Source organism: Erinaceus europaeus, chromosome 1, assembly GCF_950295315.1.
Source record: "Erinaceus europaeus chromosome 1, mEriEur2.1, whole genome shotgun sequence".
In the NCBI taxonomy this organism is placed as follows: domain Eukaryota; kingdom Metazoa; phylum Chordata; class Mammalia; order Eulipotyphla; family Erinaceidae; genus Erinaceus; species Erinaceus europaeus.
In genome coordinates, this window is record NC_080162.1 from 88,502,237 (window position 1) to 88,528,033 (window position 25,797).

The 25,797-nt window shown below is 42.3% G+C and overlaps 1 protein-coding gene and 1 pseudogene across 2 annotated transcripts; one reads left to right on the plus strand and one right to left on the minus strand.

The window, feature by feature from the left end:
- The first annotated feature begins 2,954 nt into the window (after window positions 1–2,954).
- Window positions 2,955–3,247, plus strand: LOC132541910 (large ribosomal subunit protein eL37-like; annotated as a pseudogene).
- Window positions 3,248–12,166: 8,919 nt separating this feature from the next.
- Window positions 12,167–25,296, minus strand: OSER1 (oxidative stress responsive serine rich 1). 2 transcript variants are annotated; one of them, XM_007530887.3, is made up of 4 exons: window positions 25,154–25,296; window positions 21,032–21,145; window positions 15,843–15,956; window positions 12,167–13,392 (listed from the first exon to the last, which is right to left on the minus strand). In XM_007530887.3, exons 2-4 carry the CDS (start codon window positions 21,106–21,108, stop codon window positions 12,714–12,716), a joined length of 870 nt encoding a protein of 289 aa, XP_007530949.2. In that variant the 5' UTR covers window positions 21,109–21,145; window positions 25,154–25,296; the 3' UTR covers window positions 12,167–12,713. The 2 variants fall into 2 exon arrangements, with proteins under 2 accessions (XP_007530949.2, XP_016047077.2); XM_016191591.2 differs by lacking the exon at window positions 25,154–25,296 and adding an exon at window positions 24,742–25,147.
- Window positions 25,297–25,797: the final 501 nt, after the last annotated feature.

Genomic DNA, 25,797 nt, shown 5'->3' on the forward strand with positions numbered 1-25,797 from the left:
TCCTTGCTGTTCCGCCCCCTCCAATCCTGCCCTCCTCCCAGACTGAAAGGTCAGTGTTGCCCTAACAAGGCCATTGGATCTCAGAAGCTGCTCCCAAAATAACCCCCTGGGTGGCCCAGCCTCCTTCCAAGAGGGAGGGGTATCTCACACTGGGTTGGTGCTTCCCACCCAGGGAGTGGCTGAAGGGATAAGGAAGGAAGGGAAGCTGAGAACCAAGTGTAGGCAGCTGGGGAAACTGGTGGCTTCTTCTCCCTTGGGCAAGACCTCCCTTATGCTCTCAGGGTCCCTTCCTCCCAGAAGGGAGCAGGAGAGAGATCAGGGGCAAGAGGAGGAAACAGTGAGCCTCTCTTCCTAAAACACAATCTCCCTGAGTTCAGAGACTGGCAGATTTCAGAGCCCCCTACTCCCCACCCCACCCCCACCCCTCCACTCACAAGCCCTAACAGGAGGCTGCAGTGCTCTGCCAACCCTTAAAGGAATCTAGTGACCTAAAGAGAAAGGAATGGGTAGGGCTTATAAAGACTTCATGAAAAAAAGAAGTGAGTTCTGGAAACAGAGTCTGGCAGATGGAATCTGAGTCCCATGCTCAGACACAGCCTTGGACAAATCCCTGAGAAGACTGTCAGAGCAAAAGGCATGGATCTCCTCCCCCTTCCTCTCCTTCCAAGGACCAGGAGACTTTCCCCTCTCTAGCTGCGAGACAGTGTAGCTTACCCAGTTGAAATGAAATGAGATCACTTCAGAAATACTCAGGAATCGGAATCAATATTTTTAAACTTTTTAAAAATATCTTCATTTATTTATTGGATAGAGACAGCCAGAAATTGAGAGGAGGAGGAAAGACAGAGAGGGAGAGACACCTGCAAACCTGCTTCACCACTCGCAAAGCTTTCCCTCTGCAGGCGGGGATCGAGGGCTCGAATCAAATTCGGGTCATTGTGCACTGTAACGTGTGCGCTCAACCAGGTTTGCCACCACCTGGCCCCAGGGCCAATTTTTTAAGTTTCCCTGTCCAAGCTCTCTTTTGCACTGGTGTCTGTACACCTTAGAGCCAGCTATCAGATCATTCTTGGGGCAGTTAGGAAAGACTTGGAGGATTTCTAGCACTTGGGTTCCCATCAAACACCAGTGAAAGGGAAAAGTCATGCTCCATGACCTGAGCTGTGACCAGGACTGATGACTAGAAGTCTCAGCTGGACTTTGGGCACTTGAGGAGAACAACAGACTGTCAGAGTTTAAATTCATCAGATACTACATATCCCACCGTGACTTAAGCCAAAAGGGGCCAACTGGTAAAGCACACACATTACCACATCCAAGGACCTCTGGTCAAGTCCTCAGTTCCCACCTGCAGGGGAGTGGGTGAAGCTTCATGAGTGGTGAAGCAGTGCTGCAGATGTCTCACTTTCTCTCTCCTTCTCTATCACTCCTTTTCTTCTCCATTTCTCTTTGTCTCTATCAATAAAGCAAAGGGGGAAAAAATGTCCTCTGCGGGCAGTAGATGTGCCATACAGGCACTGAGCCCCAGAAATAACCCTAGTAGCAACTAAAATTTTTGTAAAAGGGAGTTGGGCGGTAGCGCAGCAGGTTAAGCGCAAGTGCCGCAAAGCACAAGGACAGACTAAGGATCCCAGTTTGAGCCCCTGGCTCCCCACCTGCAGGGGAGTCGCTTCACAGGCGGTGAAGCAGGTCTGCAGGTGTCTATCTTTCTCTCCCCCTCTCTGTCTTCCCCTCCTCTCTCCATTTTTCTCTGTTCTATCCAACAACGATGACATCAATAACAACAACAATAATAACTACAACAATAAAAAAGGGCAACAAAGAGGGAATAAATAAATCAATATTTAAAAATTTTTTAAATGATTAATGGGTGGGGAAATAGCATAGTGGTTATGCAAAACAACTTCTATGCCTGAGGATCTGAAGTGTCAGGTTCAATCACTGGCAGCACCATATGCTAGAGCTGAGCACTGCTCTGGTTTGTTTGTCTCCACTAGGGTTTTTGCTGGGGCTTGGTGCCTGCTTTATAAATCCACCACTTTTGGTTGGACTTTTTTTTCCTTTTTAAAAAATTTTTATTTGACAAGACAGAGAGAAATTGAGAGGGATGGGATAGATAGAGGGAGAGAAAGACACCTGTAGACCTGCTTCACTGCGCAGGAAGTATTTCCTCTGTAGATGAGGAGTGGGAGTTCGAACCCAGGTCCTTGTGCATGGTGATATGTACCCTTAAACCAGGTGCACCACCGCCCGGTACCCTACAATTTACTTCTAAGAACCCCTCAGTGTTGTCATCAAGGAGTTTTGCTTTTGCTATGTCTCAGCATAGTCTTTGGAGAATCACTCATTTTCTCCCCAGCTCTGTTCTCAAGGAGTGAGTGAGCAAGAAGCATTTCACACTGGAAGCTAGAGGAGCTTGCCCAAACTCAGAGCCTTTATAAAATAAAGACACTAAATACCAGCCAGCGCATCATAATTTGCAATGCTCCTGGCTGTGTACTCATGAACTGTGCTTCCTGCATAACTTTAATCACTGAGCATTGATTGCAGGTCCTTGTGGCGGTGCCCTGCCAAGGAGAGGTTCATATGAAAATCACCTGTAGTGGCCTAGAAAATGTAGTGGTGAGTAGAGCACTGGATTTACAGGCATGAGGCTCTGAGTTCAATCCTAGACATCACATTAGCCATAGTGACACTCTGGTTCTCTCTCTCCTTCTCATTCCCCATCCCACACACCTCCTACCCCAATTCAAAATAAATAAATCTTAAAAGAAGATGAAGGAGAAGAGGAAGGAGGAGGAAGAGGAAAAGAAGAGGAAGAGGAAAAGAAGGAGGAGGAAGAGGAAGTGGAGGAAGAGGAGGAGGAAGAGAAAGAGGAGGAGGAGTATCACCACGCTGGAGTATAATGGTTATACAAAAGGGCTTTCACTCTGGTTCAGTGGCAGAAAAGCAAGATGACTAAGGATGTGTCATCATTTGGAAAGTGATGGCAATAAGATGTAAACATCCTGCTGCCCTTATGGCTCCTAAGCCTACTACCATCAGATGTCCACCTGTGGCACCTGTGGCTACAAGGCCAAGTACAAGAGAAAGTATAATGGAATGCCAAGGCTAAGCAACTAAATACCACTGGAACCAGCCTAATGAGGCACCTGAAAATTGTATACCACAGATTCAGCCATGGACTCTGTGAAGGAGCAAACTTAAACCCAAGAGGGCACCAGCTGCAGTATGCAGTTCATCCTAAGAATTTCAACAGTTGCACAATGAATGTTTTGGTTTAAACAACAACAAAACCAAAAAGATTTTCATGCCTGAGGCTCCAAAGTCCCAGGTTCAATCCCCAGTACCACCACAAGTCAGAGCTGAGCAGTTCTCTGGTTTAAAAGGGGGAAAAAATTATTATCTATAGAACATAAAAACTTTAAACATTTTCCAGAGCCCTTCCCAACCTGATCAAGCAAATCAAATTGTCCTGAAAGAAAACTTGCGCAGTTGCATTCTTTTTAAAAGTGCCTCAATTGTAGAATAAAATGAATCTATCATGGATTCTCTAAACCACAAAGTAGAAATGGAGCCTGAACCAATTTCAAGTCTACAGAACTATTGTCCTTCTATTAAATGTTATATGAGCTTTCTGGGAGAAAAGACTTATTGAAGAGCTTTGTAAAATTCATGAATGCTGGGAGTTGGGCCGTAGCACAGCAGGTTAAGCACAGGTGGCGCAAAGGGCAAGGACCAGTATAATGATCCCTGTTCTAGTCCCTGGCTCCCCACCAGCAGGGAAATCGCTTTACAGGCGGTGAGGCAGGTCTGCGGGTGTCTGTCTTGCTCTCCCCCCCTCTGTCTTCCCCTCCTTTCTCCATTTCTCTGTCCTATCCAACAACAACGACATTAATAGCAATAATGACTACAACAATAAAGCAACAAGAGCAACAAAAGGGAATAAATATTTTAAAAATTCATGAATGCTATAAATTGTGTGGTCTCTTTAAAGAGCAGTATTTTAAATAGTATAATCATTCAATAAAGAGCTTCCATATAAAAAATGCAGAAATAGGGAGTCGGGTGGTAGCGCAGCGGGTTAAGCACACGTGGCGCAAAGCAAAAGGACCGGCGTAAGAATTCCGGTTCCATCCTGGCTTCCCACCTGCAGAGGAGTCGCTTCACAGGCGGTAAAGCAGGTCTGCAGGTGTCTATCTTTCTTTCCCCCTCTCTGTCTTCCCCTCCTCTCTCCATTTCTCTCTGTCCTATCCAACAACAACATCAATATTAACTACAATAAAACAACAAGGACAACAAAAGGGAATAAATATTTTTTTAAAAAGCAAAAATAAATAAAAGCACTTCAAACCTCTCATTGGAGTAAGAACAACTGCATGTTTTTATATGAAAAAACAAAAGTTCTTGTGATCATCAAGGAGGGTCCCAAAACCACACATATAATGAATCAATTCTTAGCATAGTGAATGATGGAGTGGTGCTCTGGCCTCTCTCTCTCCTCCTCTCATTAGAAAATTAATAATAGGGAGTTGGGCGGTAGCGCAGAGGGTTAAGTGCACGTGGCACAGAGTGCAAGGACCAGCATAAGGATCCGGGTTCGAGTTTCTGTCTCCCCACCTGCATGGGGAGTTGCTTCACAGCCGGTGAAGCAGGTCTGCAGGTGTCTGTCTTTCTCTCCCCCTCTCTGCCTTCCCCTCCTCTCTCCATTTCTCTCTGTCCTGTCCAACAACAACGACATCAATAATAACAATGATAACTACAACAACAATAAATGAACAAGGGCAATAAAAGGGAAAATAAATTTTAAAAAGAAAAATAATAATAAGCTGGGAATATGGATTAACCTGGCAGTGCCCATACCTAGCAGAGAAGCAATTACAGAAGCCAGACCTCCCACCTTCTTTCTGCACCCCACAGAGATCTTTCATCCATACTCCCAGAGGGATAGATTAGGGAAGCTTCCAGGGTCAGCAGCAGTGCAGCTGGTTAAGCGCACATGGCATGAAGTGCAAGGACCAATGCAAGGATCCTGGTTCCAGCCCCCAACTCCCCACCCTGGGGGGGGTTTGTCATTTCACAAGTGGTGAAGCAGGTCTACAGATGCTTATCTTTCTCTCTCCCTCTCTGTCTTCCCCTCTCCTTTTGATTTCTCTCTGTCCTATCCAACAACAACAGCAATGGCAACAATAACAATGACAACAACAAGGGGAAAAAAATGGCCTCCAGGAGCAGTGGATTCATAGTGCAAGCACAGAGCCCCAATAATAACCCTGGAGGCAAAATAAACAAATAAAATAAGGAAGTTTCCAATGGTGGGGAAGGGATACAGAACTCTGGTGGTGGAAATTGTACCCTTCTTCTCCCACAATCTTGTCAAATCATTATTAAATCACTAATAAAAGAAAAAGAATTTAAAAACATGTTTCTTTTCTTTTTTAAAATAAAATATATTTATTTTTAATATTCACTTACCATTTTTTAATTCAATGGGACAGAAAGAAATTGAAAGGGAGAAAGATAAGAGACACCTGCTGTCCTGCTTCATCACTTGTGAAGCTTGGCCCCTGCAGGTGGGGACCAGGAGCTTATACATGTATGCTTAACTGGGTGTGCCACCAATTGGCCCAATAACCTATCTCTTAATAGCCTTCTCAATTTAATGAATCCATTAACCTACCATAGGCTGTGTAGGTAGAGTGTTGTGAAGTTAGATTTGCGTTCAAATACTAGTTCTACCCCCTCACATGCTGTGTACACTTGGACCAATTGTTAATTTACCTAAACCATAAGCTCCTCATCTGTAAAATTACCTATCACAGGGGTTACTATTACTATGGAAACAAGGTTGTATGAATGCATGGGGATACTTGTATTAATGCTGTAAAAAGACTAAAAACCTAATAATGGGATTATTGATACTATCCTTATGTCTTGTATTGCAAACTGTCACACTGAATAAAATAGTCACCAAAGAGTGGTGAAAAACTCACCCCCTAAATAGAAGGCCTTAACTCTGAGGCATTCCTTAATTTTTTCCCAACAGGTATTTACTCCACATTATTCTTTTATTTGTTTATTTGCCTCCAGGGTTACTGCTGGGGCTTGGTGCCTGCACTACGAATCCGCTGCTCCTCAAGGCCATTTTTTCCCCATTTTTTGTTGCCCTTGTTGTTTTATCATTGTTGTTATCCTTGTTATTGCTGTCACTGTTGTTGGATAGGACAGAGAGAAATTGAGAGGGGATGGGAAGACAGAGAGGGGGAGAGAAATACACCTGCAAACCTGTTTCACCGCTTGTGAACTACCCCCCTGCAGGTGGGGAACCGGGGGCTTGAACCTCGATCCGTATGCAGGTCCTTGTGCTTGGTATCATGTGTGCTTAACCCACGGAGCTACCGCTGGGCCCTTACTCCCCATTATTCTATGGATTTTTCCATTCTCCTCTTCTTCCCCTCCTCCTCTTCCTCTGATGTTAGGGCCTGATGTTAAAGTTATGTTAGTGGTAAAGGGAAACTTTGATTTATTAAATGTTTGAGTATATTTTATGGCAAATTTGGTACTGGACTTGCCTGACCAATGTGGAACTTTTTGAGAAACCTTATTTTTATTATTTTTTTTTTTTAGCTTGGCTCTTTAAAACAGTGCTGTTCAGGGAAAGGGTGTCCTCTAGTGGTCATCTGTGCACTACAACTGCTTTTCCTTCAGAAAAACAAGTTCTTCAGACTAACGAGATTTTAAACTTTTTTAAATAACTTTTTATTTATTTTAATTTTTATTAGTTATTTAATGATTAACAAGATTTTAAGATAACAGAGGTACAATTCCATACAGTTCCCACCACCAGAGTTCCGTATCCTGTCCCCTCCCCTCCACTGGAGGGTTCCATATTATGGACCAAAATTCTTTATGGGGGGTCTGGGAGGTGGCACAGTGGATAAAGCATCAGACTCTCAAGCATGAGGTCCTGAGTTCAATCCCCTGCTGCATATGTACCAGAGTGATGTCTGGTTCTTTCTCTCCTCCTATCTTTCTCATTAATAAGTAAAATAATTAATAATTAATAAGTAAAATATTTAATAAATTAAATTAAAAATTAAGTAAAATAATTAATAAGTAAAATATTTTTAAAAATTATTTATGGGGTGTGGAAGGTATATTTTAAACTTTTTATTTGGTTGGGTTTTTTGTTTGTTTGTTTTAAAGACACCAGGATCTTGCATCTGTGTGATTTCGCTGCTCTCCATGGACTTTTTTTTTTTTCACCTTTTGTATTTTCAGATAGATGGGAGACAGATGAAAAGAGAGACAGAGAAAGGAAAGAACCCACAGCACCTTAGAGCCATGCACGGTGTTTCCATGTGGTGACTGGGACTCGAACCCGGGCTCTTGTCAATGAGTGGTAAAGTGTGTGCTTTACCAAGTAAACTATCTCCTTTTTTTTTTTTTTTTAAAGTAGCTATCTATCCAATGATCTCTTCCTTTCTGATCTATGCTCACTTGACAGTTCTGTTGGGGGTAGACAGGAGGGCTAGGTGTGAGGAGTCATTTGCTCCCTCTGTTTCCCTATCAGAAATTTGTCAAGCATGACTATTCAGGGGAGAGAAATGAAAATCCAGAACAAGAGAAGGATGGGGGGGGGGGAGAGACAGTAGTGCACTAGGTTAAATGTACAAAGTGCAAGGACTGGTGCCAGGATCCCGGTTTGAGGGTGGTCACTTTGCAACTAGTGAAGCAGGTCTGCAGGTGTCTTTCTCTCCCCTTCTCTATTTTCCCCTCCCTTCCCAATTTCTCTGTCCTATCCAACAACAACAAAAATGGCAAAGATGGCCACCAGGAGCAACGGATTTGTGATGCGGGCACCAAGCCCCAGAAATAACCCTGGAGACAAAAGAGGAAGAAGAAGGAGGAGGAGACGGAGGAAGGGGAGGAAAAGGAAGAGGAGGAGCTGTATGTGGTAGTCTAGTTGAGTTCTTTGCGGCCACTGAAGCAGTCTTACTTTCCAAAGGTATTACCCAGTCATTGCATGCAGCGGCTCCTCCCCAGAGGTATGAGTTGTTTGAACCAAGATGATCATTTCTAAACCCATGAATCTTGGACCGGGAAGATAACATAATGGTTCTGCAAATAGACTTTCATGCCAAGGTTCCAGGTTCAATCCCCAGCACCACCATAAACCCAAACTGAGCAGTCAGTTAAAATACATACTACATACATACACATATGTGTACGTACGTACACACATACATACACATATGTGTACGTACGTACACACATACATATGTATGCACCCCTGTCAAATGCCAGACACTGTCTTTGTGTGCCCAGTGCTAAACCCCTGCCAAATGCCTGGCTGTGTGCCTAGTGCCTGCACATGGTGGGTGCCCAGTGGGCACCCTCATCTGTCCTTTGCAGCAGCAGTTGGCAGCTGACAGCCCTCTTCTTAAAATACGTTCACTTGACTGCTAAGACTCCTCACCTGGCTCAGCTCCTGCCTCACCAACTGCTCCTGCTGGCTTTGATTAGCTCCTCTTCATCCCCCAGAACTTGGGGGTCACCCCAGAGTTTAGGCTTCTGACAGATTCTTTCTGCCACATAGATGATCTGTCTGGAGACAGATACCTGCTTTCACTGACATAAACTCCTGTCTCGGAGCTTTCAATAGCCCCTAGATACTGATGCTCAAGCTTTATCTCCAACCTGCGCCTCTCCCAGTTGGGAAATTGTGCAGATGTGGTTGAGTTTGGCAGGGCTCACAAAAAGCACACTACATTCCCAGCTACTATGGCCCGTCCTCTTATTATCTACATATGCGTCTTCTGCTTTGTCTTACAGATGACTAAAGGTCTCCTTCCTAATTCCCCCCCCAGGGTATTTTTATTAATCCTACCAGTTAAAACCCTCGCAACAGTTGCTAAGGAAGTTCCTACCTTTCCAGCCTCTTCCATTTTTCTCCACCCCTCTCCTAACCACGTATGGTATTGTCAAGCTGCTTCCGTTGCTGTTTTGTCTCTTCCATGTCCCGACCTGGAGGAGGGCGGGCATGCAGACCAAGAGGCTGACGGTGGCCACTGTGGTTGGCACCACGTGGCTTAACCAGACGTGCTACCGCCCGACTCTGGGAAGCTCAGATGAATAACGATGTGAATTGTCCTGCCGCCACAAACTTAGTCCCTGGGTCATCTCACGCGTGCGACGCTAGCCCGACATCTCCCCTGATTTCCAGTCATCTCACTAGTTACCAAGTCAACGTCTCCACATGACATCTAGTCACCGTGGGTTTGACTTCAACCAACCCACAATTTCCCTTCTAGGTCTGCCCCTTCAGCCAACTCCCAATTGGACTGAAGTCTTCTCTAATTCTAGTCTTACACACACATCCTGTGTGCAGCACATTAACAAATTCCCTTGATTTAATGTTCAAAATAATTCTAGAACAAGTCTTCTCTCCTGTACTTTGTCTACACCACCCATTTACTGATTGACTACAATCATCTGGCCTTTCTTGCTTTCTGTCTCCTACACTTGGAAGGCAGTACTTTCCATTATTATTTATTATTATTATTATTATTTTGCCTCCAGGGTTATCGCTGGGGCTTGATGCTGGCACTATATACCTCAAAGTAAAAGTGCGGAATAGTTTGCAATGAGTAGACTTAGACTCAGTAAGTGCAACAAGCAAGTAGAAAGACAATAAAGACACCATAAAGTACCTAATCAAGTATTTACTACTTAGGCCTAGACACCCTCCTGTCCTACCCCCTTTACTTCCCTCTATTACTCTAAGTCTAACTTCATCAGATAAAGTAAGGACTACAACTGTTGGATAACATTTGTAAGAGACTGGCACGCTTTAATGATGGCCTTTTGGGCCACTACCAGGCCACCCCATCATCCGGGGCCCTAGTCAGGGAACCCTTGGATCTCCAGATACAATGGGAATAATAGATCTAATAGAGCACTCTCTCCACCATCACTGGTCACTTCCATCAGGAACATCTTCCTAAGCCCTCTTGTGGGCCTCTACAGGACCTTGCTCTCAATGTAGAATACTAGTGGTAGGGACTGACCCATTCTCTAAAGTGAGGCTGAATCAACTTTCTCTGCCACTCAAGGAAGACTGGTCCTGAAATGAGTGCATCCTAGAATGTTCCCAGCTGTGATCATGGAGTGTGAGCTCAGAATGACAGGGATACAAAGTTTATTTAGTACAGGCTCCTGTACTAAATATGGATATGGGCCCTATGTCATATTGATGTGGCTAACAGTTAATGGTACTTATATACTTTCCTCATATTTGGGAGCTACTCTTTGCCCTAATCCACCTTTTTAGTTCTATTCTCAAGTCTGCCACCATTTTCCCAGACAACACCTTTAGTCCACCTGCATGTTACCTATCAGGCTCAGGCAAAAATTACTTAAGTCATGGGCCCTTTGGAACATACCTTAAACAGACTTCCTAGCTTTTTCCCACATGAAGACCCCTAATTTCATCTGCTCTATTCCTACCTTTGGGTTCCTGTCTACTAAACTACTTGTCCTGCTTTATATCTTACTGCCTTTCAGTCACTAAGCTGTTTGACTTCCATGGGCAGACAACCTCACCAATGTGTCTCAAAGTCTAACCTCTCCAGAGCCCTACCCCAACAGGGAAAGATAGAAACAGGCTGGGCATCTGGATTGACCTGCCAAAGAAACAATTACAGAAGCCAGACCTCCCACCATCTGCACCCCCGTAAAGATCTTTGGTCCATACTCCCAGAGGATAAAGAACAGGGAAGCTTCCAATGTAGGGGATGGGATATAGAACTCTGGTGGTAGAAACTGTATGGAATTGTACCCATTATCTCACAATCTTATTAATCATTATTAAATCACTAACAAAAAATTTTACAAAAGGAAATGCAATGTCATAAGAGGTTGAATGCAAAAGCATATGACCGATCATCTAGTTATCTATTAAGCCAAATATTATATATTTTGCAAAAATGAAAAATAAAACCAGTCTTCTCACCAGTTTTATCAAAATCCTTTTCAATTAAAATGCTCTATGATAGGGGCCAGGCGGTGATATACTTGTTACCAAGCACATGTTATCAACGGGGTGATGTACACGTTACCATGCACAAGGACCCAGGTTCAAGCCCCTAGTCCCCACCCAAGCTTCATGAGTAGTGAAGCAGTGCTGCAGATGAGATGCGACTCTTTCTTTCTTCCTATCTCCCTTCCCCCTCAGTTCCTCTCTGTCCCATCAAATATGTGAAAGAAAAAAAAAAGGACCATATGGGAGATGCTATGGCAATGGAGGATACTCCAGTGCTATGGACTTCCTACTCCTTCAGCACTAAAAAGAAAGAAAAAAGTGGCCCAGAGTAGTGAAACCACACATATGTGAATCCTAGTTTACAAAACCCTATAGCTAATAGAATTTTTTTAATAGAGTGGAAATTCACTTTGTAATCTAAACTATAGAAAGGGCAGTGGTGCAGCCAGCATACATGTTACCATGCACTAGGACCCAGGTTTAAGCCCCTGCGCCCCACCTACATGAGCAGTGAGGCAGTGCTGCCAAGTGTCTCTCCTCTCTCCCTGCCTCTCAACTTCTCCATCTAATAAAAAAATAAAGAAAAAAAAAGGGGGGGAGGACGGTTGCTGAGAGTGGTGGATTTGTACAAACCCCAGCAATAAATAGCCCTGGTGGCAATAAAAATAAGTAAATCTACAATTTATGTGGTTTATGCAAAGCTTAATTTGGAGAAATCTTGGAAAAAACAGGGATTCAGCCAAACTGCAGGCAAAAATGAGGAGAGGATTTTTGTTTTTTAACTTCTCAGGAAACTGGAATTAGCAATCAGAAACCCAGCATCCAGTACGAGTAAAAAAACTTTGAATGTGCTAATTAGGAAGGCAGCTCAAAAGAGGTAAATTACACATAAAACATTTGAAACTAAGGTCTACAACTGCCTGAAATATGCCATGTATATCAAAAGGCCAGACACTGGAGAAGATGCACATTAGTTCCAAACAGTACACCCACTCTTCCCAACCGAAGCAAGCAGCCCACCAGCAAGCTGTTTCTAGCAAGAGAAACTTCATATAGCATACCTCAAGGTAAATAGCACCAGCAGGGGTTTATTTAGTGATGGTTAATGATTCTCTCAAACAATACAGAGCAGGCCAGCTAGTTTATTCATGTTAAATCTAAACCTTAGATCTCTGGCTTAACAATAATATATGAAACCTTTGAAGACACAATAAATCTTGTGTTAAATCAGAGATGGTTTAAATCAGCCATGTAACTTCTAATATTTTGGGCTGGCAACTACAGTTTGATAAATGTTCAGTCCTTTACAAAACCCCATTTCATTTTCCTCAATCACCAAATCTTAAAAGACAGATCTGAAAAATGCAAAGGTTTTGGTTTTTGTTTTTGCCAAGTACCCACTGCTGTCAGTCAAGTAACTGTGGTTTCTTCATCCCCCTGTAACATTTCTAAGTGAGAGGTTTTTCTTTGAATTGCTTGCCTTGGTGGGTACAGAACTCAGAGTTGAGTTTAAAGAATGAAGATTAACTGAGATGCCAAGAAAAGTTTTTATTGCAAGCACAGTGAGCAGCAGGAGATGTCTTCTCGCATCAAGTGGCCGCAAGGTCTGCCATTAACTAAATCTGACAACCCTTCATTGGTTTAAAGCATGTTAATTAGCTTCTTGCTATCAGGTGTACATCATTTCTGCCATGTGGGACATTTTCTTGGGAATATACAAGTAATATTCCATGTAGCCTGACAGGTCCTCAATGGTCACATCATCCACATAGACTCGAGCTTGCTCAGAACAGGAGCGAGGGGAGCCAGACAGAGTTCTGGTATGGAGCGACTGAGAGTAATCCTCAAGCGTGGCTCTTCGTTCTGGGGCCAAGGGAGGAACATTCTGCAGGCCCGAAAAGGAATACACTTCCATATCGTGCCATCTCTTGCACTGGCACTCCTTGCCTATGCATGCACATGGTTTGCTCTGGTTTAGTTTGGAAACGGATTCAAAGTCAGAGAGATCATTGGCCTTGAGGCTTTCTTGGGTAGCATCAGGGGAGTCTTTTTTCTTACTCTCTGGTGGGAGCCTGGGAACGGAATTTCTCAAAGGCTCAGCAACTGGCCCTGCGTGACTGTTATCCAGAGAAGTGGAACATTCTCCTACAGTGAACTCTTTAGGGGGTGAAATACCCAGCCTACTGTTGCCATCGGGGGAGTCAGTCTGGCTTTTGTGCTTAAGCTGGCTGCTGGAAGAAGCAGCTATTGAACTGCAATGTATAAACTTTGGAGGATGAAGGACAGGAGACTTAGAACGTCGACGACGTTGGGTTCTTGTTGTTCCTCGTGAAGACTTCCTTGTAGACCTAAGAGGAGAAATGCAAAAGAAAATGTTAGGATGCAGAGCTTGTATCTTGTTTTAATACTAGCTTCTATTTATTTATTGGCCCTGGGTCATCACAAATACACAATTCCGCCACTTCTAGGATGACTTCCTTATTCTTTTTATGTCAAAGACAGATAACAGGAGAAACACCACAGCACTGTTCTACCATCTGTAGAGCTTCTCCTAGTTCCATGATGCTCCCATGTGCTGCCAAGGGGTTGAGCCTGGGGCCTATTGCATCAAGGTACATCACTGGGTGAGACATTTCCTGACCCACAGAGCTCTTTTAAACGGGTTTTGTTGACAGGTAAAACGGGTCATCTTATGTTTATGAGCATAAGATCATAAATGTCTCCTGGACAGATGTGTCTGCTGCCATTTACAAGGTGTCTACATCTTTATATAAACAAACATACAAAGGACATCATTTTACTAGGAAGCTCCCGGAACAACTGAAGTAAAAGGTAATAAAGAAAAAGAAAAAATTTCAAAGCTGACTACTAAAAGAATAGAAATATAATTATTGATACTTTACCAGTAAAAGGAAAAATGGTTGGGAAATAAGCAAACTAACCAACTCATCTCAAAAAAGAAAAAACAACTTAAAATGTTGGGAGAAAAAAGTAGGGGGAAAAAGAAAGAAAAAAATACATATAAAGTAAAACAGCAAAACAAATACATCAATAGTAAAATGCAAACACACTAAAATTGGTCTTTAAAAGAAGACTATTAAACTAAGTAAGATCAATACTTAACTTTAGGTATTTAAGAAATACACCTACAACTCTGAAACACAAAATGATTATAAATAAAAGTATACACTAGAAAAATGCTAACTGAAAGAGAACTGGATTAGTTATATTAATTCTTTTTTTTTTCTTCTGCCTCCAGGGTTATCACTGAGCTTGGTGCCTGCACTACAAATCCGCTGCTCCTGAAGGCCATCTTTTTTCCATTGTTGTTGTTGGATAGGACAGAGAGAAATTGAGAGAGGAGAGGAAGACAGAGAGGGAGAGAGAAAGACACCTGCAGACCTGCTTCACCGACTGTGAATCAATCCCTCCCCCTCTCCCCACCCCCGCCCCGCAGGTGGGGAGCCAAGGGCTCCAACCAGGATCCTTGCACTAGTCCTTGCACTTCACACTATGTATGCTTAACCTAGTGCTCTACCATCCAGCCCCCATGAAAGAGATTTTTTAAAAAAGAACCATTGTGACAGATTAAGTATGTTACTATATAATAAAATTCCCAATTTATTAGAAAGGAAACATTCTAAACTGCTATGAATTTAACAAAATAACTTCAAAAAGTACAAACAAGGGCAGGAATAGATAGCATAATGGTTATGCAAAGAGACTCTCATGCCTGAGGCTCCAAGGTTCAATCCCCTGTACCATCATAAACCAGAGCTGAGCAGTGCTCTAGTTTAAAAAAAAAAAGGTACAAACAAAAATGCATTTCAAGGGAAAAGACAAATTTACTCCCAGAGATCCCAACATACCTAGCTCAGATATTGCTAAGTCAAGCTGACAAAAGTGATTTGAGAAACATCATTCAAATTTACTTAACAGACATGTAAAAAGCTCAAAAATTATTAGAGAATACCCATTCTGCTCAAGCATACACAAAATATTTATAAAAATGACTATAAACTAGCCCATCGGGCAAATCTCAGCAAATTCACAACTATGAATGAGTTCTTTGGTTCTTGGCTCTTGAATTCTTTATCTACCAGAGCACTGCTCAGCTCTGGCTCATGGTGGTGTGGGGGATTGAACCTGGGACTTTGAAGGCTCAAGCATGAGAGTCTCTTTGCATAACCATTATGCTAGTCCCTCACGGCTGTATGGCTTCAGGAAAGTCTCTTCATCTCTCTGGATACATGCAAGATTATGCTGTCCTCTCCAACCCCCAATACATCACATTTTAAGGTACTGACATAAAAAAAAAAAAAAAAAGTCAGGAGCCAGGCAGTAGTGCAGTGGGTTAAGTGCAGGTGGTGCAAAGTGCAAAGATCAGCATAATGATCCTGGTTCAAGCCCCCGGCTCCCCACCTACAGGGGAGTCGCTTAACAAATGGGGAAGCAGGTCTGCAGGTGACTATCTTTCTCTCCCCTTCTCTGTCTTCCCCTCCTCTCTCCATTTCTCTCTGTCCTATCCAACACTGACAACAGCAGTAATAACTACAAGGGCAACAAAAGAGAATAAATAAATAAATAAAATTTTAAAAGTCTACAGTGTTTTTGTTTTCCTTTTTGGGAGGTGGCACCATCTGTGGGAAATAGCACAATATGAGGAGATAACACCATCAGTAACACAATGAGACACCAAAGATCTTGATTCAATCTCTAGCACCATCACAAGCCAAAATTGAGTAGTGTTCTGTATTAAGAAAAAAAAAAAAAAAAGTCTGCAATAAGAAACTCTTACCCATGCCAACTGTCTTTAGATGCACATGCGACTTTAAGTTTGGTATCATCTGCTGTTGTTCTGACTGATCCTCTGACACTTGTACCTTCTCCAACAGATAGAGATGCTATGGATCTGAGGAAAAGAACAGAATTTATTGCTATAGGAAATTATGAAAGGACAACTCTATTCTCACCAACTAAAATAAAACTTGTATTAACACCTTTATTTTCTTCCTAGTTCTCAGAATTTGTTCAGTTTCTAATGTAAAGTTTACTCTAAAATCAAGCTGAGGATTCATCAAAGCCCCTGGTTGCAAATCAAAAGCCAAAGAATGATTTTTAATATAACCAGCAGCAAGATATAAATAGAATTTTAGGCTGTTTATCTGGGGCACATCATGCAAGTATCATGTCCTGGGAGAATACTAATGACACTGGTCACTTATTTTATGTGGGCAAACCAAAGCCATGGGAACTTAAGTTTAGGACAAAGACTTTAGGAGACTCAATCTATTATAACTTGAAAACGAATACATGTTCAAGTATACATCTTTTAGGAAAAAATATTCTAACTTGTATAACAAACCTGAAACAGTATTCAAAAGTAATTCATTAGTTTAAAAGTATTATGACTTCTCTGTAAAGATGATGAAACACATTGTAAAGAGAAAATATGAATCATCTATAACCTCACAACCCAGCAACTACAAAAATTAACACCAGTACAAATCCTTCCAGATCTTTGCAGTAGACACAGGAACACACAGGGCTCTGTTAAACATGCTGTGGTGCAGATATTAATCCTTTACAAAGAAGTATTAATTGGGCGGGGGAAACAGCACAATGGTTATGCAAACTCTCATACCTGAGGCTCCGAAGTTCCAGGTTCAATCCCCTGCCCCACCATAAGCCAGAGCTGAGTAGTGCTCTGGTTATTTAAAAAAAAAAAAAAAAAAAAAAAAAAAGGAAATAAAATATTTTTTAAAGCAAAAAGCTAACTGGGAATAATTTAAATGTCAAATAATAGAAAATACTAGTTATAAAATCATGACACATTTATATAATAGAGCTGTCATAAAATTAATAAAACTTAAGTGTACAGAGAATTTTTAGTGACATGGAAGAATATTAATATAAAGAGAAATAGCATGGATATACAACAGTATGTACATACATTAATTCTAACTATTTTTTAAACATATATGAGATACATGGCTGGAAGGTTTTTGCAAGCCTGTGGTGCCAGGTTCATCCTTGTCTCCATGTATCACTCTCATTAAGTAAGTAAATATTTTTTAATAAGAAGAAAAATATGGTAGTAGTGGTCCAGGAGGTGGCACAGTAGATAACGCTTTGGACTCTTAAGCATGAGGCTCTCAGTTCAATCCCAGCAGCACATGTACCAGAGCACCATTTCTCATAAATAAATTAAATCTTAAAAAAAAGAGGAGGAGGAAGTGTACGGAATAATGTCCAAAAGGCCTAGTTGTTAACAGTAACAGTAAATTATGGTTTGTTTTTTACTTTTTTGTTTTTGTGAATTTTTCTATGATCAATATGTATAATTTTATAGTCAGATACAAAGAATGACATATTTTATAACAAATACATAGAGATTTATCCTGATAAAAATATCATTAGCAATCAAAACCTGTTGAACAGGATCTTGCTAAATTCCTGGCAAGGCTTGGCTAGTTTATGAGTCAGTACCTCAGATGTCCCATTTGGAGTCACCAACAGTATAAAACAACTAGAAATATAGATGACACACTATACAAGGTCTTACTCTGCTTAGTCATAGTAATGACTAACCCCTTCTACTCTTACTTAGTTGTTTCTTAAATGTTCTCCACTACTCCTTCTTTTCTTGTAATTTGACTTAAGAGTACAAGCTACAAATATGTTTGACCATATAATATACAACTATTCTGAATGGCTTTAATATTCCAATTACTTTTTTTTTTACTGTTGTTATAGTTATTATTGTTGTTATTGATGTTGTTGTTGTTAGACAGAACAGAGAGAAATGGAGAGAGGAGGGGAAAACAGAGAGGGGAAGAGAAAGACAGACACCTGCAGACCTATTTCACCGCCTGTAAAGCGACTCCCCTGCAGGTGGAGAGCCGGGGCTTGAATAGGGATCTTTATGCTGGTCCTTGTGCTTTGCGCCACGTGAGTTTAACCCACTGCGCTACCACCCAACTCCCTCCAATTACTTTTTAGGGGCCCCTAAAAAGCTTAATTTTATGTTCCAACTTAAGACACACACACAAAAAAAGAGAGATGTAATAAATTAATATACTAAGGGATTTATATGTATATCTATATACATTCATAGTATTTTTCTAATTTCAAAGAATTATTACTAGTAGTATATTTCATTTAAAAAAATATTTATTCCCTTTTGCTGCCCTTATTTTCTTACTGTTGTTATTGATATTGTTTGTTGGATAGGACAGAGAGAAATGGAGAGAAGAGGGGAAGACAGAGAGGGGGAGAGAAAGGTAGACACCTGCAGACCTGCTTCCCCACTTGTGAAGTGGCTCCCCTGCAGGTGGGAAGCCAGGGGCTCAAACCCAGATCCTTACCTGGTCCTTGCACCTTGCGCCACCTGTGCTTAACCTGCTGCGCTACCGCCTGACTCCCAGTATATTTCTTTTTTCTTTTTTTTAGCCTCTAAGGTTATAGCTGGGGCTCAGTGCTCGCACTATGAATCCACTGCTCCTGGAGGCCATTTTTTCCAATTTTTTTCTTTTTAATAGGATAGGACAGAGAAATTGAGAGGAGAAGACACGTGGGGGGGAGGGGGTGTGGATAGACACCTGCAGATGTACTTCATAACTTATGAGAGGACCCCTTGCAGATAGGGAGCTGGGGCTGGAACTGGGATCCTTGTGTGGGTCCTTGCACTTTGTATTGTGTGAGCTTAACCCAGTGCGCTACCACCTGGCCCCCAATACCTGTCAATCTTTATGGTAAGAAATCTTACTGGAGGGAGTCAAGCGGTAGAGCAGCGGGTTAAGTGCAGGTGGCGCAAAGACAAAGACCAGCGTAAAGATCCCGGTTAGAGCCCCCAGCTCCCCACCAGCAGGGGAGTCCAAGGGAGTTGCTTTACAAATGGTGAAGCAGGTTTGCAGTTATCTATCTTTCTCTATCCCCCACCCCCGTCTTCCCCTTCTTTCTCCATTTCTCTATGTCCTATCCAACAACAACAACAAAAACAATAATAACTACAACAATAAAACAACAAGGGCAACAAAAGGAAATAAATAAATAAATAAATAAAATAAAATAAAATAGAAAAGGAAAGAAATCTAACTGGAATGGTCCAGGAGGTGGTGCAGTAGATAAAGCATTGGACTCTCAAGCATGAGGTCCTGAGTTCAATCCTCAGCAGCACATATACCAGAAAGATGTCTGGTTTTTTCTCTCTCTCCTATCTTTCTCATTAATAATTAAATAAAACATTTAAAAAAGAAAGAAATCTTACTGGGAAAACCAATGGAAGGAGAAAGAGAACTATTTGAACTATCATGGAATCAAATGTAACAGCCAGTTACTGTATAAATCTACTAGCTTAAATCTTCTCATTTAGTATGCAAAAACAATACTGAAACAAACAAACATTTATTTATTTATTTTGTCTCCAGGGTTACCGCTGGGGCTTGATGCCTGAACCAGGAATTCACTGCTGCTGGAGGTCATCCCCCCTATTTTTGTTGCCCTTGTTATTATTATCACTGCTGCTGTTGTTGTTGGATAGGACAGAGAGAAATTGAGAGGGGTGGGGAAGACAGAGAGGGGGAAGATAGACAACCCCCCTGCCCCCCCAAGTGGGGAGCCGGGGGCTCAAACTGGGATCCTTCAGCTGGTCCTTGCACTTAACTGGCTACACTACCAACTGGCCCCCCACTAACATTTATTTTATGTTTACTATGTGTCAGGCATGCACACCTTTCTTCATGTTGTTTTCAGAGTACCTTAGAATGGAATTTTTTTTTTTTAGCACAGGTTCTAAAGAATTACTGGGTTCAAGTTCTGGCTCTACCATTTTTTACCCAAGTGACATTAGTTAAGTGGCTTAATTAACTGGTGGTTCACCTGTAATCTGAAATACCAATATTATATATTTCTTTCATGTAAATACTAACTAGGTCCAACTCTGCTTAGGTCCAAAATCAAATGAAATAAGATGGGGGGGGGTGGCACTATTGCTTGAGTGCAAATGTTACAATGTGAAAGGTTTGAGCCCCGTCCCCACCTGCAGGGCGAAAGCTTCTCAAGTGGTGAAGCAGGGCTGTAGATATATCTGTCTCTCTCTCCCTAGGCTCTATCACCCTCTTCCCAATTTCTGGCTGTCTCTATCCAATAAATAATAAAGATAACAAATGAGATGAGATCAGATAATATTCAGAGGGAGATGGCCCATAGACTATCTTTTGGACTGACAGAGGATTGAAGAATATGTACGAAATACCTATGCCACTGTCTGAGGAACTATGAGAAATAACTTTTTACAATTATTATGTGTGGCAGCGTTTTACCTCTGAGCTTCGAGTGTCTGTTTTCTATTCATGAAAATAAATATTTCAAAATTCATTTTATAGAAAGTTGCAGGGCTTTTTTTAGCCTGGGGTAAACATAAAATGACAACAATCTTGCACACAACATTTTGCAAACAGTGAAATATTAACATTCGGATAGCAGCTGGTCTGCAGATGCTCTAATTAGTTTGGCCAATGGGTCCAAGATTATTGATCTCAGTGACAGAATCCTAATGAGTAGAGGTTTCCATAGCAATAGGCTTAGTAATCAGAGCCCATGAAATTGACAATGTCTGCATAGATTTCTATCAAGCCAATTCGCTTTCAGTGAAAAATACTGTCATTCCCTAGAGATGTTTGGGGAATGCCTGACAGGACACTGCTAGATAACGTTTGATTTAAAAAGAGATGGAGAAGGGATGGCCCTCTTAAAATTTAAGGAAAACTGAAACACCTGACCTCAGAGTATAAACAAGTTTTTACTTTTTAAAAATTCAAGTGTTTCTTTTGTAAGTAAAGCAATTCTGCACAGAATTTGGCTGAATAATAACACACTATTAACATTTACATTCCCTACAAGAAATAAACTTTAGATGAGAATGAGCTCTTAGGAGGAAAAGGCTACTGAACTGCAGTAAACTATTTCCAAACAATATATAATTACCCTGATGCATCCACTCGTAATTTCTTGAAAGCAGTTTGTAGACTCTCTTCCTCTCCATCCTTGGCCTCGGATTTCATTGTGAAAGTTTTTACACTACAGATGTTCCTGTTAATACTAAAAAAAAAAAAAAAAAATTAAAATTAAATGAGCACAGTGAAAATAGGTAGTATCAAAAAATGTACCATTTGATAAGAATTTGCATTCCAGATACAATCACTGCTGGTTAAAAAAAAAAAAAAGCAAATTTCTGTTTCAAAAAGGAAGTTTCTGTGTACATGATTAGGAGACTACAAGTTTTTATTTAAAAGGAAACAAATGAAATGATAGATCAAGTGTGTATTACTCCAATATAGTGAAAAACTACCCAAACACTAGATACCAATACCCTCAGATTATACAATTCTGGGAATGAGACCACCTAAAATCTATGTTTAAGTATACTTTTTTTAACTGGGGAGAAAAAGTTTCTCTGTTGTATCAATCTAGGGACCTTTGCGACAAAATGACCTTTGCATCAGAAAAGGGAAAAAAAAAATAAGGAAAAAAAAGGAGGAAAAGCTCAACATACAGAATTTTGAATTTAAAATGCTACTGAGTATCTAATCTCACCCTGGCAATTCCAGTTAAGTATAACTTCATGATACATGATAGCATTTTTCAACAGCAAACCTGACCCAGATGTCAAATTCGTAAACATGTGTTTTAGCTTTATTATTCTGCAGTACTAGGATCTCACATGTATGAGTTCGCTGCTCCCAGACTGCTACTTGAATTATTTTTCGTATTTCAGATGTAGAGACAGACAAAGAAGGACAGAAACAGAGGGGTGGGGGGGAACATAACAGCACTGTTCTACCATCTTTGGAGCTTGCCCTGGTACTGTTGAAGCTCCATGTGCTACTGGGGCTCAAACCAAGGGCTTCATGCATGGTAAAGTGTGCATCCTACCAGGTCGAGCTGTCTCCCAGACCCTAGACATGTTTTAAGAAAACAAGATTACAAACATTTTTCCATTACTGATTATTCCACACATTACCTCATTAGGCTGATATCTTCATTTGTTTCTTTTACAGCTTTGAATACTTTACAAGAAAATAAATGAGATTTACTTACAAGTCAAAAAGATAAAACAATCAGCTCAAAGAAAAAGGTAGGGAAAGAAAAATTTGTGTATATATACACATACATATATTTACGTTCTGTGCCTGTACCCTTAAATGATATTCATGTAATAACTTAAAACTCTAAGCAAAGTCCACCATTTCTTCCATCCTCATTTTTCTTTATTTCCCCCCAACCCAATTTTTGCATTGAAACAAAGAAAAAAAGGGGAAAAGGACCAACCAAAGCAAAGAAACACAGCAGAGAAGTCTGTTAGTAAACTATTTGAATCTGTTTTCCAAATGATTTTTTCACTTGGGAGTTATAGAGCTACAATCAAATCGTAAACTTAAAAAAACAATAAACTAGCATCTAAAGCAAAAACAAAAAAGGAATTAAGAAAAATACAAGACAGAGGTTTGAAGCAAAGGCATCAACCTCACCTCTCATTTATTTCTAACCTGCTGCCCCAAGCTCATCCCCCACCCCAAACATTCTCACGGGGCAGCTTGGACACTCAGATCCTGATTCCACATCTGCTCATTTCTCAGGAATGGACTTGATGTTACTGTGAGACCTCCAATATTCCAAAGTTCAGGGTGTCACAGTATGTTTGATATAATGTAACCATATAGTACTAGTGGCAGAAAAAGGGGTTAATTCACTTCAAGTGAACTATGGGGGGTGGTGGTAGACACAGAACTCTGGTGGAGGGTGTGGTGACTTACAGTGACCACCTACCTATATTATACCCCAGAAGTCTTATAATTTCATAAAACCCTGGTAAATCACTAATTACAAACAATTTATTTCATTTGTTTATGTGTTGGAGAAGATATTTTAGGCAGATCCCTTTGAGAAACACTGAAAATGGTCTCAAAAATTCAGCTAGTTTTCACCTAAACTTCTTAAAACAAAAACCTATACACTACATGTATTCTGCTAGTTTACTTAACCAATATGTGAACTTGAGGAATCTTTATCCATTCCAGACTTCACAGACCTCTAATTCTTCTGAGTTTAGAGTAAGATCATTCTATATAGCTGAAGTGAAGGATGAGGAAAGATCACATATTGTAATGTTTTTGAAACACCACTTTTTCTAATAAGGAACATTGGGAGAAAACAAATTCATCCTGCTGACAAAATTAAAGTTCAACTTCTATTTTTTCCCCCCTCACTTATTTAATGGCCAAACACTGGGTCTCTGGGCCCTTAGAGTTAATCATTGAGGCAGTCTTCCCAACCCTGTAGGTCCCACACAAATTCTCTTCCCATCTCCCAGGAACCAGTGTACTTCTTCACAGCTAATATACACCTCTGAATTCTATAGGGAGAAGTTCATTCCTTCCAAAAATATTTTCAGAATTCCTACTATGTGCTTTAGCACTAGACAAGATGCTAAGGAACAGAAGGCTCAACCAGACAAATACCAAGATCATGAGCCTTATTTCGATAAGCTCTGGAGTCTCATTCCTGCCTCAACATCATGTTTAGAAGCTTTGCACTGATATGCAACATGTAATTACACAGTGCAAACTTAATAGCATGGCAGGTGACCACTTGAGACATCAATACAAACTCAGCATTCTTGTTGACACACCAAAGAACAATCATTTAAAAATCAAAACGGACAAAAATAAACTGACTACACTAAAACTTCAGGAATGAAGTTCTGTATAAATCATTTTTCAGTACTCTGATTACCTACCCGTTTTCTCAGTTTAGTAAATCTGAGCAAAGGTGAGTCTTAAGAAGGGTCTTAAGTAAATCAAAACGTGTCTATAATTACAGAAAGGCTTACTCTGTACTCCTAGATTACCATTCATTCAAATCAAAAACTGAGCAACTCCTGGACACGTGTAACCGGTTTGTCTTTCTCCATTTATATGAAATTTGTGGGCCGTGTTCAAATTCTTGAAATCGAACAATCTCCAAAGAAACTAAACTTCTAAAGGCCTATAGGAATCGCTTGGTGTTGGTTTAAGTCAAGCCACACGGGGCAAATAAATTAAATTGCCCTGGATTTCCCCTAATTAAAAAAAGAAAAAAGACAAGTAAATTCTGCTAAGTTCCTCCACCAAATGGGCATACCCCTGACATTCCCTTGTCAACGAATGTCATGCGTCACAAAATTATTTATAGCTTGCTGTCTTCACCAAAAAGCTGTTTAAACCTCAAGCCTGGACCTAAATTTCCAGGATCCGAAAGAAAGAAAGCGAGAGAGCGAGTGAGCGAGAGAGAACGATCTATAAAGGATCCGCGCGTAAGAGTGTCATCACAATGTGAAAGATGGAGAAACTTTCCCGGCTCACCAGGAAGCCTGCAGATAGGAAAGAAAACTCGGACCCAGCAACTCTTTGAAAATGCAAACAAGGCTTAGGTTCAAAAAGATCGCCCCCGGCGACAAACGACAGTAGCTCACGCCCCCGACGTGTGCTACCCTCTCGGTGTGAGAGTCAAGCTCGTCTCCCCCAGAACCGGGTCGGCCGAAGCCACACTGGATTCCGAGAAAAGAGCAGAACCCAAGCGGAGTTCGGGGTCCTGAGGAGCCGTCCAGGGTTAGAGTCTCCGGTTGGAAAGCTGCCTTTTCAGGCTCTTCTTCTGACCTGAATCGGAGAGCGGAGTTGGGCCGAGGAAGGAGCGAGCGATGCAGCAGGAGACCGGAGCCCCGGAGCCCTGGAGCCGACCAGCAGCCGAGGAGCCTGGAGCTCGGAAACGGGCGGGAAAGGGCGGGAAGGGGCAAAGGGCGGCCGGAGAGGACGGAAAGGGGAAGCGGAGACTGAGCGGGCGACGGCGCAGTGAGAAGACGGGAAGGCGGGAAGCGCAGACGGGAGCTCGGGCCGACCGGGTCGCGGCGGCCGAGGGGGCGCGGAGAAGCCGCGGCCCGGCCCGCCCGGCCCAGACTGGCAGCGCCGGGAGACTACGCTGCTGGGCCCAGAGGCAACCGCCCGCGGCTCGGCCGGCCCTCGGGCCGCGCCAAAATGCCAAAGCTCCGCCCCGTCACGAAAGGACACTCACCTGCTCTCCAGAGGGGCTCCCGCGACCCTTTCCCGTCACTTCAGATCGTCTCTCCCGGATCGCGGAGCCGAACTGACCCGGATCCAAACCCGCCGAGGGGGCGGCCCGCGCCTCCTGAGTCGCACTGCGCCTGCGTCACTCCGGCGCGAGCCCCGCCCCCTGTTCCTGCTCCTCCCACCCCAGTGACTCGGCAGCGCGGGCCGGCCGCAGATGCGCAGGCGCGGGGAGGCGGCCGCGCTTCTAACTTGGTGAACCCGCCTCTCTCGGAAGCACGTGCGCCTACGTCATTTCCTGTTATTCTCCTTGCTCCCTCCTCCATCCGCAGTGGGTTTGTTGGGGACTGGCTTAGGGGCTTGCCGGCTTCCTCCTCTGGGTCAGCTGTGTGAGTGGGCGTGGCTCTTCTCTGTTGTGCGCCGCCTCGGCCGCCTGTGGTCTTGTGCTCGGAGTCGCCAAGGCCTGGACAGTCCTTGTGTTGGGGCCAGGGTGGGGAGATCCCTGCGGCTGCGGGGCCTGGGCTGAGCGCGTTGCCCGAGTCTCCTTGATGCCGGAATCTGGACACTGTTGCTTCCCGGGGATCGTGCAGAGCTGGCAGAGAAGTAAGGAGTCGGACTTGAACAGGGGCTTGAATGCAAAGCCGGAATTGG